The 13,506-nt window shown below is 50.0% G+C and overlaps 1 protein-coding gene across 1 annotated transcript; it reads left to right on the top strand.

Annotated features, from left to right (window-relative positions):
• wnt2 (wingless-type MMTV integration site family member 2) lies at positions 1-13,430 on the top strand. The gene is made up of 5 exons (XM_086209678.1): positions 1-668; positions 1,585-1,805; positions 6,873-7,150; positions 7,319-7,583; positions 11,166-13,430. Exons 1-5 carry the CDS (start codon positions 586-588, stop codon positions 11,369-11,371), a joined length of 1,053 nt encoding a protein of 350 aa, XP_086065804.1. The 5' UTR covers positions 1-585; the 3' UTR covers positions 11,372-13,430.
• Positions 13,431-13,506: the final 76 nt, after the last annotated feature.

The raw sequence follows: 13,506 nt of genomic DNA on the forward strand, positions 1-13,506 counted from the left end.
TTTTATTCCCCTCAGGCCACTGCAGGTATGATGATGATGTTTAGGACCAAAACGTCAAAGTCGGCGGGGTTTTCTTTTTCTTTTTTTTTCTTTTTTTTTTCTTTTTGGGCGGTGACTGCGAGCGGTCAGCGGTTCCGGCCGTTCTCGTGAAAGGAGACCGGCGCGGACCGCATCCGAGCCTCGGAGCTCCGGTCTGGCCGCGGGCCAAGCCTGTCTGGGGTCTAACCAGCCTGAACAGATACTCTCAGACGTCTTGTTCCTTCACCTCATTCCTGAGACGGGACTCTGCCCACCCCCACTTGTGTAAAGCAATTTAAACCTGATAGCGCTTCATCATCTTCCCATCAGCCCCGCGGATCCGTGCGGGACTCTCAGCCACGCGGGGCTTCACTCTCGTCCTGCTCTCACGCGCGGGACCGGAGCCGGTCGTTGTCCGTGATGATGACCTGTTGTTTTTACTTGGAGAATTCATCATCGCTTCAGCTGCTTTGTCCTAACTGTTATTATTAATTTTTTCCAGTGTTTTATTATTTCAGCAGTGGAAATGCTCCTTCCAGAGCCGTAGAGGACCCGAGTCTGGTTAATATGAACTTATTGCCAAGTGGACTATGTTTCTATTTGTCTGTAGCGATGTGCTGGTTGACGGCCGAGGTCGATGCGTCCTGGTGGTGAGTACTGCAACTCCGTGTTTTTGTACATCTTCATGTAGTACTGTCCAGGTGCCGACTTGAAATTGGACAGACGCAAATGCACTCATATATATATATATACATATATATATATATATATATATATATATATATATATATATATATATATGTATATATATATATATATATATATATGTATATATATATATATATATGCACACACAGTTTCTAAGTTGCTCCAGAACTCTTTTTGCCTGTTCATTGGACATCTTCCAGCGGGAGTGAGTGTCATAAATCTCTCCCTGGCTTTCATGACTGTGTTTCTTTTACAGGTTAATGAAGAGCTAATGTTTGATTCGTTTCCTGAGTAAAGACACTTGAGATCGTTTAATTTCACTTCATTTGCTGTCTTTTTATTATTATTATTATTATATATATATTTTTTTTAGTCTTTTAATATTTGCAGAGTTTCTGCTTCCAATTTCCAGAATTCATCTTTCAGTACCGGCTGTGCCAGTGGGAAGTCACTTGTTACTACAGAGAGCTCTCCTCAACTCTTTGTTATTATTTGTCTGGCTGCAATGGTTAGAGAGGTCCCTGGAGACGACATCCCGGCGATCATCACCTTCTTAGGTGTAAACCTGGATGGGGGAAGGGGGAAAAAATTAAATATTTACACCTTTTTGCTCCTGCGACTTCTCTCCCAGCGACACTGGCGTTTGACTCTGTGTGTCAGCTGGCATGTGGAAGTGCAGGTGTTTGTTTATTCCCACTCTTCTTGCCTGGATTCGTTCAGCTTTTTTGTCATTTTCTCTCTGAAAAGTTTTTTTTTTTTTCAACAAATGAATGAAAATCTACTCCACCGTGATTCATTAATGTAGATTTTTCTTTTCTGTTTTTCCACGGTGGATAAATTCTGCTGTTGCCTGGGCAGGTACATGGGCTCTCTGGGCTCCCAGGTGATGTGCGACAACATCCCCGGTCTGGTGAACAAGCAGCGCCAGCTGTGCCGGCAGCATCCTAAAATGATGCAGGCCATCGGCGCCGGGGTGAAGGACTGGATATCCGAGTGCCAGCACCAGTTCCGCAACCATCGCTGGAACTGCAACACCATGGCCAGGGACCACAACCTGTTTGGACGCCTGCTGCTTCGAAGTGAGTGGAGCCACAGAAATAGTTAGCCTGAAGCTAATGGCGACTGAGGGCTAATAGCAGTAAAAAGAAATCCCCAAAAACATCCATTTTACAAGCTCTCAGGTGGATCATCCGGGATGATCCACATCTTCTTGATTCAGCCACAAACTCAGTAATCCGCAAACACGTTAATTTGAGCCTCCCACAAAACCCAAAACTAGTTGCGGTTCGGAGCCCCCGACATTCTGGCGTCATAACGAAGGGATGCAGTGGTGGAAGAACACCTCTGTGAGATCAGAACACACATTTATGAGGACTTTAAAGGCAAAAAGCACTTTTTATTGGGGGGGGGGGTGGTGATATATCCCTTGAAAGTAATTCAATGTTAATTTCCAATGACCTGGGAAGTCTTGAGCAGCAGGGATGGAGCTGTCTTATCTGGAACGTCTCTCAAACATCTCCGTCTCTCTCTTAGCTTCTGAGCTTGCGAGGATACACGAGATCATGAGAAGGGGGGGGGGTAGCATGACTGTGTTCAAAACAACGCTGGCTTCTGTGGTGGTTGGCGTAGATGCTACTTTAGCATCAGCTCAATCAGAAATCGGAGTATTTCTTCTTTACAGCAAAAAAAAAAAGACGTTCTCACGCTTTGCCGACTGTTCTCCAGCTAGAGATAGCGTTACCTTGTTAGCTTGTCTTAGCTGGCACACCGTCCACGGTACTGCTACACTGATGGCAAAAGTTTAATTTTCTTTCTATTTTTTTTTCCTGACGCCAGTGCAAATGACAAACCAGAAATTAGGAGGAGGAGGAGCTCCACCATGAGAGGTCCCTGTTGATCCTCTGGTTTCCGTAGGAACTTCCAGGACTTCCAAGTATATCAGTGGATGTCCAGGCGCCAAACGTCTGTGTGGGGAAGCAAAGTGTCATTGTGCAGAATTTCTGGGAGAACTTAGTCTTCATCTACACGTGGATGATAAAAGGGAAATATGAGCTGCCGTGGATTTTACAAGTTGTTGTGGGAAAAGCGTGAAAATAGTGACAGTGACTGATACACGATTGGGGGGCCGAGGTCCCGAAGGTGTGTAGAAAGTGGCTTCCTCTCGACGCGTTGGCTTCAGGGGCTGTCGGGTTACAAAGTGACTGGGTTTTCCTGCTACAGTATCTGCTGGGTTTTGTTTCCAGGTCATTGTGTCGCTGCTGGCATCGAGAGGAGTGAGCTGCCGCATCGTTTTCCGGGCAGCGTCAAACCAGATACATCAAATTAATACTGACAACCAACCACCCCCCCCCCCCCCCCAAATAAAAATAATCCAAACAGTTGTCAGGTTGTCAGAGTGTCGGGGAGGTGGGATCGTATTCCAAACCTCTAACAGTTCTACATTTATCACGTCGGTGCAGCTGACTAGTGTCTCTGCGCCTGTGTGTTACTCAGTATGTAATTATTGGAGTTCTTCTGTAACCTCACGCAGATTTTTTTTGGGGGGGGGGGACTTTTTTGATGTATAGAAAATAGATGGCATTCTTTACTAACACTAAAAGTGAATCTTGTGGGTTGTTTTTTTTTTTTTTTTTTTTTGATCGTTAGTTAAAAAGAAATTTCACAGTTGTCAGATATTCCGCAGACCAGTGAAGTGCTCGTTGTTCAAAGGGGCGAAATCAAAGAAAATACCAACCCTCTGAGTTCTCACTTTGATCTTCAGCTCCGATTTAAATCTTTCATCTTGGTTTTGATCGCCCTGCTGCAACTGACAAGTGACATTCCTGCTACGTGACCCACCCTTGCCGTGTTTGTTGTTCATGGGGGCCATTGGTTGTGCAGTGTCACAAGAAAACCTCCCTCACTAATATCAGACTTGTTCTCAGGGGGTTTTGCTTTGATCTCCAGCTCTGGCTTTGATCTTAGTTGTTTTGCCTGACCGTCTCTGACTTGGATCTCAGTCACTCTGCCTGTCATTCGCCATTGATCGTCATTTGCCGACGAGTTTGATGTTTTGGTCCCCGCGTCTCGTTATCTGGGCATCACGGGTGACCGGGTGTCTTAAAGCGAACTGACTGACGCTACAGTTGTGACTTGTCAATCACTCTGTTGCCACGCCCTAAATCGGGGATTCCTCCCGCCCCCCAGACGGTTTCAGGGGAGGTTCAGTGAATGCAGGTGGAAGATTTATAGTTCCTATGGAACATCAGTTGGAACCGCCTGAATGCGTCTGATCTGGAGACGCAGAAGTTTTAGGGAGTTTTGACTTTTCCGAGTGTCCGAACTAAAAAATGAACCCGGAGACATCGACTTTGTTGTACCTGAAGTTACGTGAAACAGCAAGATTTGTCCGGCTGGGCTGATTTGGACCGTTTATGGGATCAAGTAACACGTTTGTAAGAGGCGTAAACCATAAGTGCCTCGAACTCTAAGGGGACGGCCATCATCCCAGACTCTGACTTTTTTTAGTCTCCTTCATAAAAAAAAGAAGCTGCTGTACTGAAGAAGAAAGCAGCGATTAAGACCATAAACTCACAAGAGAACAACCATTTTCTCATCATCTTGGTTCTTCCTCCCTCTGACTGTGACAAAGGCTGACAAATGGCTCCTCTCAGTGAGCAGTGATTAGCAGAATCAGGGATTTAAATGATTAACAAGTCGTGAACAGCAGCCTGTTGCTGTGCAAGACAGACGTGAGGCGTCCTGTCAAAGTGTCACTTCATGTCTCAGCAGCTGAAATCTCGTCTCTTCCCTGGACTTGTTATAACAAGTCGTAATCTTTTTTTATTGCCGCTGGAGGATCCTCAGGACTCGGCAGCAGGATGTTCCTCTCCCATGCCCTGAGATTTAACCTGCGAGGCGGATCCTTCGACTTAGTCTGTTTCATGTCGGGGCCTCTAATCAGCCGTGTGGTATTCAGACCTCCCAGCCGGGCCCTGGCGGTGTCACACAACATTATCATGGCGGGTCGACGCCCCGTCAGGAGCTCCTTATTGTCAAAGTCAGCGGGCTAATTTCAAACAATTACACAGGAGTCCCCCCCCCCCCCCCCTCGCTGGTGTTGTGTTCTCCCAGCATTCCCCTTATTAACCTTGTTAGTCGCGCTCAACTTAGCGGCTGGACAGGGGGACGTGCACACACACACACACACACACACACACACACACACATCATTTAAGGTTGCCCAGAAGTGCTCTAAGTTGGAAAGCCTCCATGGGAATTAACGGGACATTGTGGGGTCACGAATGCTGAGATGGAATACGCCTCCTAAAAGTGACTTTTCCGAAACGATCCATTTGTCGCGCTGACCTCTGAGTGAATTCGCAGGTGGACCTGCAGGAGCACATAAAACATATAGGTGATAAAAGAATGCACGGATGAAGACAGTTTGTATAAATTACCCCCTAAATATCCAGGAAATTCCCATTAACTAACTTCCATACATTCCTGAATTTTCCCAACTCTTCGGCAAAAAAGCAAAAAAACAAAACAATCATCTAAAATCCCAAGTTTTAACTTCCCACGGAAAGTTTCCAGGAATTTACTGGGATTTTTCTCCAGGTCTGCCGCCTTCTCCAGCTCAGCTATGTACCGCGGGTCCTCGTTTCTGTTTGCCCGCCGGGTCGACTCCTCTCCACTCCAGAATCAAAACAGCCTGTCGGCCATGTTGTCACCACGGCCAGTGAGGCAAAACGGATGTTTGAGTGTAGCGTGAGTGCAACAGTGACAGTGTTTGGTTACCAACGGCAACGCTCCAGCAGCCCGGGAGCCGACAAGCCCACTGCATTCTGGTCGTTTTGAACGAAGGTAAATGACGCACCAGTTTTAAGAACGTGTCAATCTTTGGACTGCGTGGACGGCGAACTTTCACGGAGGCACCGTCGCCCCTGATTATGACGCCGGGAGCGGCTGACTTGAGGAACAGAGCCGCTTTGACAGCACCGGTGACCTCACGGGTGAAGCCCGGCAGTTAAAAAAGACACACGTTTTTATTTTAAATGCAGAAAAGTGCGACCACGACCGTCCAGAACGGAGACTTGAAGGAGAAATGAACACTTCTGAGAGTGAAAAGCTGGTAGGTTCTCACAAGCTTGAGTTATTTTCACGTCTTGTTCTGCGGCAGCCGTCGCCGTCGCCGCATGTGTGTACACAGGAGTACCGTGGTTTTGTTTTGTTTTTTTTTAAAACCACAGTTTAGACGCAAACCCTCTCAACCTTTGATCCCGCTCACATCTCTCATCAGTTACATGCGGAGGGAGATAAGAACTTTTCTATCGGGGCATTGCTGGTAAGTTTCTTCATCTTGGAGGCGGATGAAGAGTTTAAACCGCACGCCTCACGCGGAATAAAGAGCCCAGCAAACACGGGTCATGGAGGTAGCGGCGGTGGCCAGACGTTGGAAGCATCATTGCCGTTGATAACGTGCATCCCTGGACCTGGAAACGCTCCCGATCAAGGCTTTGATGTTTGAATTACGTCATCGGAGAGAACTGCATCTGTGCAGCAGCTCTGTGTTTTAACAGCTGATACTGTTTATGTCCATCCATCCATTTTCTACTGCTTATCCTGTTAAGGGTCACGGGTTGGGGGTGGAGCCTATCCCAATAGGGAGGCGGGGTTCACCCTGGACGGGTCACCAGTCCATGGCAGGGTCAACACATATACACAGACAACCATTGGCTCTCACAGCCAGGTGTTGTGGAGCAGTGGTCCTCACTGTGGCCCCCAGCAAGAAGGTTGTGGGTGGAGCCCCGGCTGGAGCACGGGGTCTTTCTGGGTGAGTCTCCATGTTCTCCCTGTTCCTGCTGGGTTCTCTCTGGTACTCCAGCTTCCTCCACAGTCCAAAGACATCAAGAGGGACCAGGTTAATCCAGACTCTAAATTGACCGTAGGCGTGGCTGGGAGAGCCAATGGTTGTCTGTCTCTATGTGTTGGTCCTGCCATGGACTGGTGACCCGTCCAGGGTGAACCCCGCCTCTCACCTGAAGGCTGCTGGGATAGGCTCCAGCCAAATGGGTGGTGGGAGGGTCCACTGTAATGAGGGCCCATTCATGATTGTACCAGTGTTTGGTTTCAAGATGGCCCCCCATGTCGCCCACTCTACTCAGGCAGTCGTGAGGTGGCCTTCATCTACGCCATCTCCTCCGCCGGGGTGGTTTACACACTGGCACGGGCTTGCAGCCAAGGCGAGCTGGACTCCTGCTCCTGTGACCCCACCAAGAAGGGCTCCTCGCAGGATGCCAAGGGCTCCTTTGACTGGGGTGGCTGCAGCGACCATGTAGAGCACGCCATGCGCTTCAGCCAAGCCTTCGTGGACGCCAAAGAGAGGAAGGAGAGGGACGCCAGGGCCCTCATGAACCTGCACAACAACCGAGCTGGCAGGAAGGTGAGAAGGCCCTGCCCCGAGGAGTAAACACCTGTGGGCGGTGTTTGGAATTCCTTCTGAAGTATTTGGCTTGAATCGCGGTGACGCAGCGAGATGTTACCCGTGAATTGACGGTTCGTGACTTCTGTCCTCCTGGCTGAGTCCTGAACCCTCGTCCTTCTCTTCCAGGCGGTGAAGCGCTTCATGAATCTGGAATGCAAGTGTCACGGGGTCAGCGGGTCGTGCAGCGTCCGGACCTGCTGGCTGGCCATGGCCGACTTCAGACGGACCGGGGAGCACCTTCGTAAGAGATATAACGGCGCAGTGCAGGTCGCCGTCAACCAGTACGGGACCGGGTTCACCGCAGCGCACACACACTTCAAACGACCCAGCAAGAATGACCTGGTGTACTTGGAGGACTCGCCAGACTACTGCATACGAGACCACGACTCAGGTATGGAACCCCGGGGTGGTGCAGCACCCATTATCAGTTCACTGAACGAGTCAGTCCAGAGCAAAGATGGCGGAGGCGGGAGGATTTGTAGATTATAACGTAAATTATCAAGCGCTCACCGTTTGGTGTTTTTTTCTCTCCTGCGTTGACTCTCGGTGAAGTTCAGTCGTGAACTTGTCACTGGAGATCAACGGCAAACCTGTCAAATGTCCATTCGGGTGTCAGGAGCTTGAACCGGAACACAAGACGAGACGGTTAGTGGCAAAACCTTCAGGCTCAGCTCAGGCGCTGTGTTGTCAGCAGAACACGTCACCATGGTGACGGAGGCCACTGGCCAGGAGCTACGATGCGGGGCCAAAACGAATGACGTGATTTCTGGCAGTCGGTAGGACGCGAGATCAGCTACGGAGCTGTGAGACGGTCGATGCATGAATGAGTTCCGCCTCGGAGGAACGACTGGCACCAACGCAGGTGTCAGTAATACCACACCTGACCTACTCTTGCTCCTGTGTGTGTGTGTGTGTGTGTGTGTGTGTGTGTCCTTTTTGCTTTGGTTGCTGCTGCTGCAAAAAATATGACTTTTAGTTTGGATTATGGATTTATATCTTCCTCAAATTTGTGAGGGTTTGTAGTTTTATTAACAGTGAGGGAAATGCGCAGCTCTGCCTGTGCTCATCAGCGATTGGTCACTTGGTCTTGGCTCCGCCCCTTTCACATGCAGACCCAGCTCTGTACCGCAGGCTGCCACAGGCCCCTGGACGGACTGATCAAATTTGGCCCACATGATCCCATCCTCCACCCGCGATGTGGTGTTTCTAGTTTTTTTCAAGGTTATTTTCATGTCATCAGTTTCCTCCTTGTCTCACGTCTTCTGTATGTGAGGAGTCGATGCTGGATGATCCAGGATCCGGCCTTCCTCGTCTCAGAGAGGAAGACGAAGCCGCCGTGTTTGTGTGGATTGGACTCGCCAGTCAGCGGTGCTCCTGACGCACTGATGTGAAACGCCAGAGGGGGAGAAAAGATGGCGGTCGTGAACGTTGTTAGAGGAGAAGACGGCGGCCTGCAGCGACTTATCCAGCTGCGACTCACACAGTTCCTCTCCTCCCGTAAACCAACTGGAGTGAGACTGGGTTGACTGGCAGGTGGCGCTGGTCCAGTTCTCCTCAGTTGCTCAAGAAACGTCCACTATTGTTTATTTGGTCATGTAATTTGCACGGCAAGTTAAACACACGGACAGCCTAAATAATAGGCAACAGAGAGCGTACCTGGGGCTTGAAACAAGATGAGGACCCTGTGTGTGTGTGTGTGTGTGTGTGTGTGTGTGTGTGTGTGTGTATGTGTGTGTGTGTGTGTGTGTGTGCGCGCCTCTCGGGCAACAGATGATCCGTGGTGATCGGGTGTCAGCCAGTTTAAGACCCATTACACACGTCTGTAGACTGAAACCTGAGAACACCACACACCACTATAAATCACCCCACTGCACGCACACACACACAGACACACACACTCTCTCAGGTGCACAAGACGGTTCCTCTGGTAGTCACAGGGGTTCTACGACAAGAACACGACCTCTGACGTCATCGAAACTTAGGAACGGACTCAAACGTTCCGTGTCCTTCAAGGAGCCAAACATTCCGTCAGTCACCTCTGGTGTTCCGGGTTCCTCTGTTGCTTGTTTTTTTGGGCGAGAGGCGGGTTCACCCTGGACGGGTCACCAGTCCATCCCAGGGCCATCAGGAGCAGTAAGGGGTTCAGTATCTCGCTCAAGGATACTTGGACATGGTCACAGGGGGAAGTGAGGATTGAACCAGCGACACTTCAGTTGCGAGACGGTCACGCTACCTCTGAGCCGCCCCCGCGCTGTCTCATCTACCGTCTGCTAATCACTAAATCAGCTCACTGGGATCCTTTGACACCCCCTGGAACCCCCAGGGCCCCCTAAAGTGAACAAGAAGGGGCTCTGTGGGTTGTGTACATGTAAGCAGGACACGTCACTCTCTCACACACACACACACACACCAGGGTTGGCGAATTTCACCGGCTCCTTTGGAACAGGGAGAGAGAGAGATGTGTCAACTCTCCCTCACCCTGTCGTGTACTCGCGCTACAGATGAACGAGAACCCGTGACGTTCACGCTGAGAACACGCTCTCAGACACGCAACCTCCCCGTCTATCATGGATCCAGATTCTTGTCACACACAGATGGACTCGCCGGCAGGCCGGGAGCCCACTGAGAGGGGCGGCCGGCCCCCGTGCTCCTCCTTCGACTGTGAAATCAATTTGCGTCCGAGGCCCCGGCGAGGCTCAGGTGCTAAACTCATCTCTCATCTTAATTCAATAAGCAGACGCAGAGAGCGAAAGGCTGTGGGGAAGACTGGCCGTGATGTCACCCCTAGCAGCGCAGCATACCACGGATGACAGGCGGGCATGTTGCCAGAGAGGGGCGGGGCTTACGGTCATGCCCAGACAGATAACCTGGTGAGGGACCTGGTGAGCGCACCGAGCACAGCAGAATGTAAACACCAGCAAATTCCTCAACGGTGTCGGAGGTGCTGCTCGCCGCCAGTTGATCACTTTTCCTAAACCTTTATTTATACAGGAGAAGTCATGCAAACACGCGTGTTCTTCCTCAGTAACACTCGCTCCTCGCCGTCAGACGCTAACACTCAGTCACACCTGCAACCTCTGGAGCACGGAGACCCAGAAGGGTGGGAGGGGTTCCTCCACGGGTTCCGTCACGTCCAAACGTCTTCAAATTAAAAGGAGGTCCAAGCCGGTTCTCATCAATATTACACCGGTAAAAATATGGACATGGTGGAGAAATGAGGCAAACACAGTCTGTAACTCATCAGGGGGTTTCTGGTTCAGTTCTTAAGTGACTCAAGTCTTACTGGGTCCACTGAAACCAGAGTAGCCCAGGTTCTGACCCTGTTCCTCTGCAGGCCCAAAAATATCACGCTGGAGGGGTGGAGCCTGGGCCAAGAAGGAAACCATTTAGGTTTTGGGTCAGATGAGTCCCAGCGCCACCTCGTCACCTACACTGTGATGTGACCTCCAATCATGTTGCCATAGTGACTATTTATGAGTTTCCCGCCATCAGTCCATGCACTCGTAACCGACTTCATCCAGCAAATCCACGACACGGCGGCTGGCGATTCCTCCACAACCTCAGAGCAAAACCTGCTGGTCTGGCTTCCCTCGCGTGCGTGCATGCGTGTATTTCTGTAGGTGAGACTCTGGGGAAAGTGTGTGTGTGTGTGGGCTATAAAATGAGGAGTTGATGAAGAGTGGGAGTGCAGGCTGATGGCTCCTATCATCAATCTCTCATCTCTCCCTCGTCCCACGTTCATCGTCTTACTCGCCCTCTGCCGCCGGCGTCGCACTGACGACCGGCTGAACTCTTCAAACACTGGAGACTCCACAGATGCTCTGAAGTTTTTACGCAGAAATGCTTTTGTTCAGATTTTCTTGCCTTTTGTCATTGCAGCAGGGCAGACTGTTCCCAGACGACTTGTGTGGCACCTGCAGCGTTTACACTTCTACACACTTGTTAACCCCTCCCTCTCCTTCACCCCCCCCAGGGTCGGTGGGGACCGGTGGGCGGGTCTGTAACCGGACGTCCCGTGGCGTGGACGGATGCGAGGTGATGTGCTGCGGCCAAGGCTACGACACCTCGCGGGTCAGCCAGACCACCAAGTGTGAATGCAAGTTCCACTGGTGCTGCGCCGTGCACTGCCGTGACTGCCACCAGCAGGTGGATGTGCACACCTGTAAGGGCCAGACGTGACACGCCCCCACCGCCGCCGCCGCATCATCTACTACTGATCCAGACTGTCAAACTGGGGTGAGGCCTTTCCTTCTCCTGGCCAACAGGGGGCAACTCACCCGCTCGACTCGACTGCTAACTTGATGCCAACCCTTCCTATCCGCTACCATTCACTGTGCTAAGCTAACTAGCATGGGTCTCATGCAGCAGGACAGAAGGGCCTCCATCCTCTCCTCTGTCACTGGGGATGACAGGCATTAAGAGACTTTCCTAAATAAGTTGCATCCGTGAGGCGGAGAAATGCTGCCCAGGTGGTAAAATTCCCTTGAAACCAAACACACCAACACCGTCGCAGAATAAACACATGGAAACCTCATCAGCTAACAATTAATTTCTTTGTATTTATTTACTTTAAAACGCATAAAAAAGTCTTGGTATGTGATGTCCCCTCCGAATCAACCATTCAGAGGCTGTTGGATGCTGTAAATGTGTGTCAATTAAAGTTGGTGTGTTTAAAGAAAACCAACGAAAAAAACAAAAACCTTCCTGCTGCAGAGGCCAATCACAGGACTGGAACCACTTAAGACTTCCGCACAGACCAGTTCGTTGTGTGTTCACGAGTGTGTGTCCAGTCGGGGTTGATGGTTGAATGTGAATCCCTCACTTCTGCTGCTGCTGGAGCTTTGCGGGAAGTGCCTACAAGTACCAGAATGCATCACACACAAGTTCCGGTTTCCCAAACCCTTGAGGACGTTCCAACAAAGATCTGCTTCGTTCAGAACATTTTCAGTTCACACAGCTGAATATTTCATCTTCACGGTCTCCAGTGTGTGAAAAATGCCACAGAGCTGAAAACCTTTGTACTTAATTGAGTAGTCGGGGGTCAGAGGTTGAGGTATCAGTACCTGGATCTAGTAGTTTTTACTGCCAGCTCCAGAACTGAGGCGTCAAGGTTTACTACATTCACCACCAAGACTGGAAATACACAGAAAAAAAGTGTCAGGTTTTCCCTCTAAAACGACGATCAGTTGCATATTTGCTACTTCCACCGTTGTCGTTCGCCAGGTCAGTCCAGGAGCACTTTGACGTCGACGCCCACATTGTTGTGCCGCCGGTGGGAATGATGGTCCACACTGTAAATCACTTATAATAAAGCAGAAATGTACCCACATGTGGATGCCAGCAGTTTCCTGCAGTCTCCGATTTGGTCTTTCCACACTTCAAAAGCTGATTTTACTCACCCCCCCCCCCCCTAATTTGCAAACATCGAGTCTGTGAAAATTCAAAGTTACCACGGCAACAAGTTCTCAGACTAAGGAACCTGAACTGCAGGGATTTGGTGTCGATGTCACAGCTGCAGGAGGGCAAAAACAAGCTGATGGCGAGGACACCGGAGGCGGTGGACGATCAATGTAACCGCCTCACTTTGTCACCCTCAGCTGGTTGAGTGACATCACGTCAGGTTGAATTTCAGACTGCCGAGCTGTCGCGAGGGCGGCAGGGCGAGCCAGGGGACGCCTCCACGTTCATCCACCAAGGCCTGATTTCTGCTCCGTCTCTCAGTCAAACTGATCGTTGGAAAACGGTTGATTGACAGCTGTGACACAAGCTGGGTGTGGCGGGAGGAGCCGCTCAGGTTTAAAGTCAACTTGATTCAAATCGTTTTGGTCCCCGTCAATCACGTCGAGGCCAAAACAAAGATGAACCAGGCCAGTTTAACGATACCAGAACGTCAGAGCCGGCTGACGTCCCTGGGAAATAAGACCCAAACTGAAAAGTACTGCAGTTTTCCTTAAAAGTAGTAGTAGTAAAGTACTTGGAACTGCAGATCAGCAGTTGTGAGAGCTTGCAAACTTCCTCCTCAAAACAAGCATTATTAAAAACTCACCATGGACTTTTCCTGGCTGGTGTTTGGGAGGTGCAGGAGGTCCAGCTGGAGGTCAGGGGTCAAGCTCCACCCTGGTTGAGGTCAGAAAAAAACGCCGCACCGCCATTGAACAGCATCAGAATCAGAGCCGGCTTGCAGCAATACACAAAAAGTCCTTTATTGTATTTTTTTCTTTTCACTGTTTTTTTTTTTTTTTTAATGATGGCCATTGATCACCTGTTTTTGTACAACAAAAGAACAGATTTAAATAATTGACCCCCCCTCCCTG

The sequence above is a fragment of the Aulostomus chinensis genome, chromosome 7 (genome assembly GCF_037954235.1).
Source record: "Aulostomus chinensis isolate RoL2024-O1b breed Wild chromosome 7, RoL_Achi_v1.0, whole genome shotgun sequence".
Taxonomy (NCBI): Eukaryota; Metazoa; Chordata; class Actinopteri; order Syngnathiformes; family Aulostomidae; genus Aulostomus; species Aulostomus chinensis.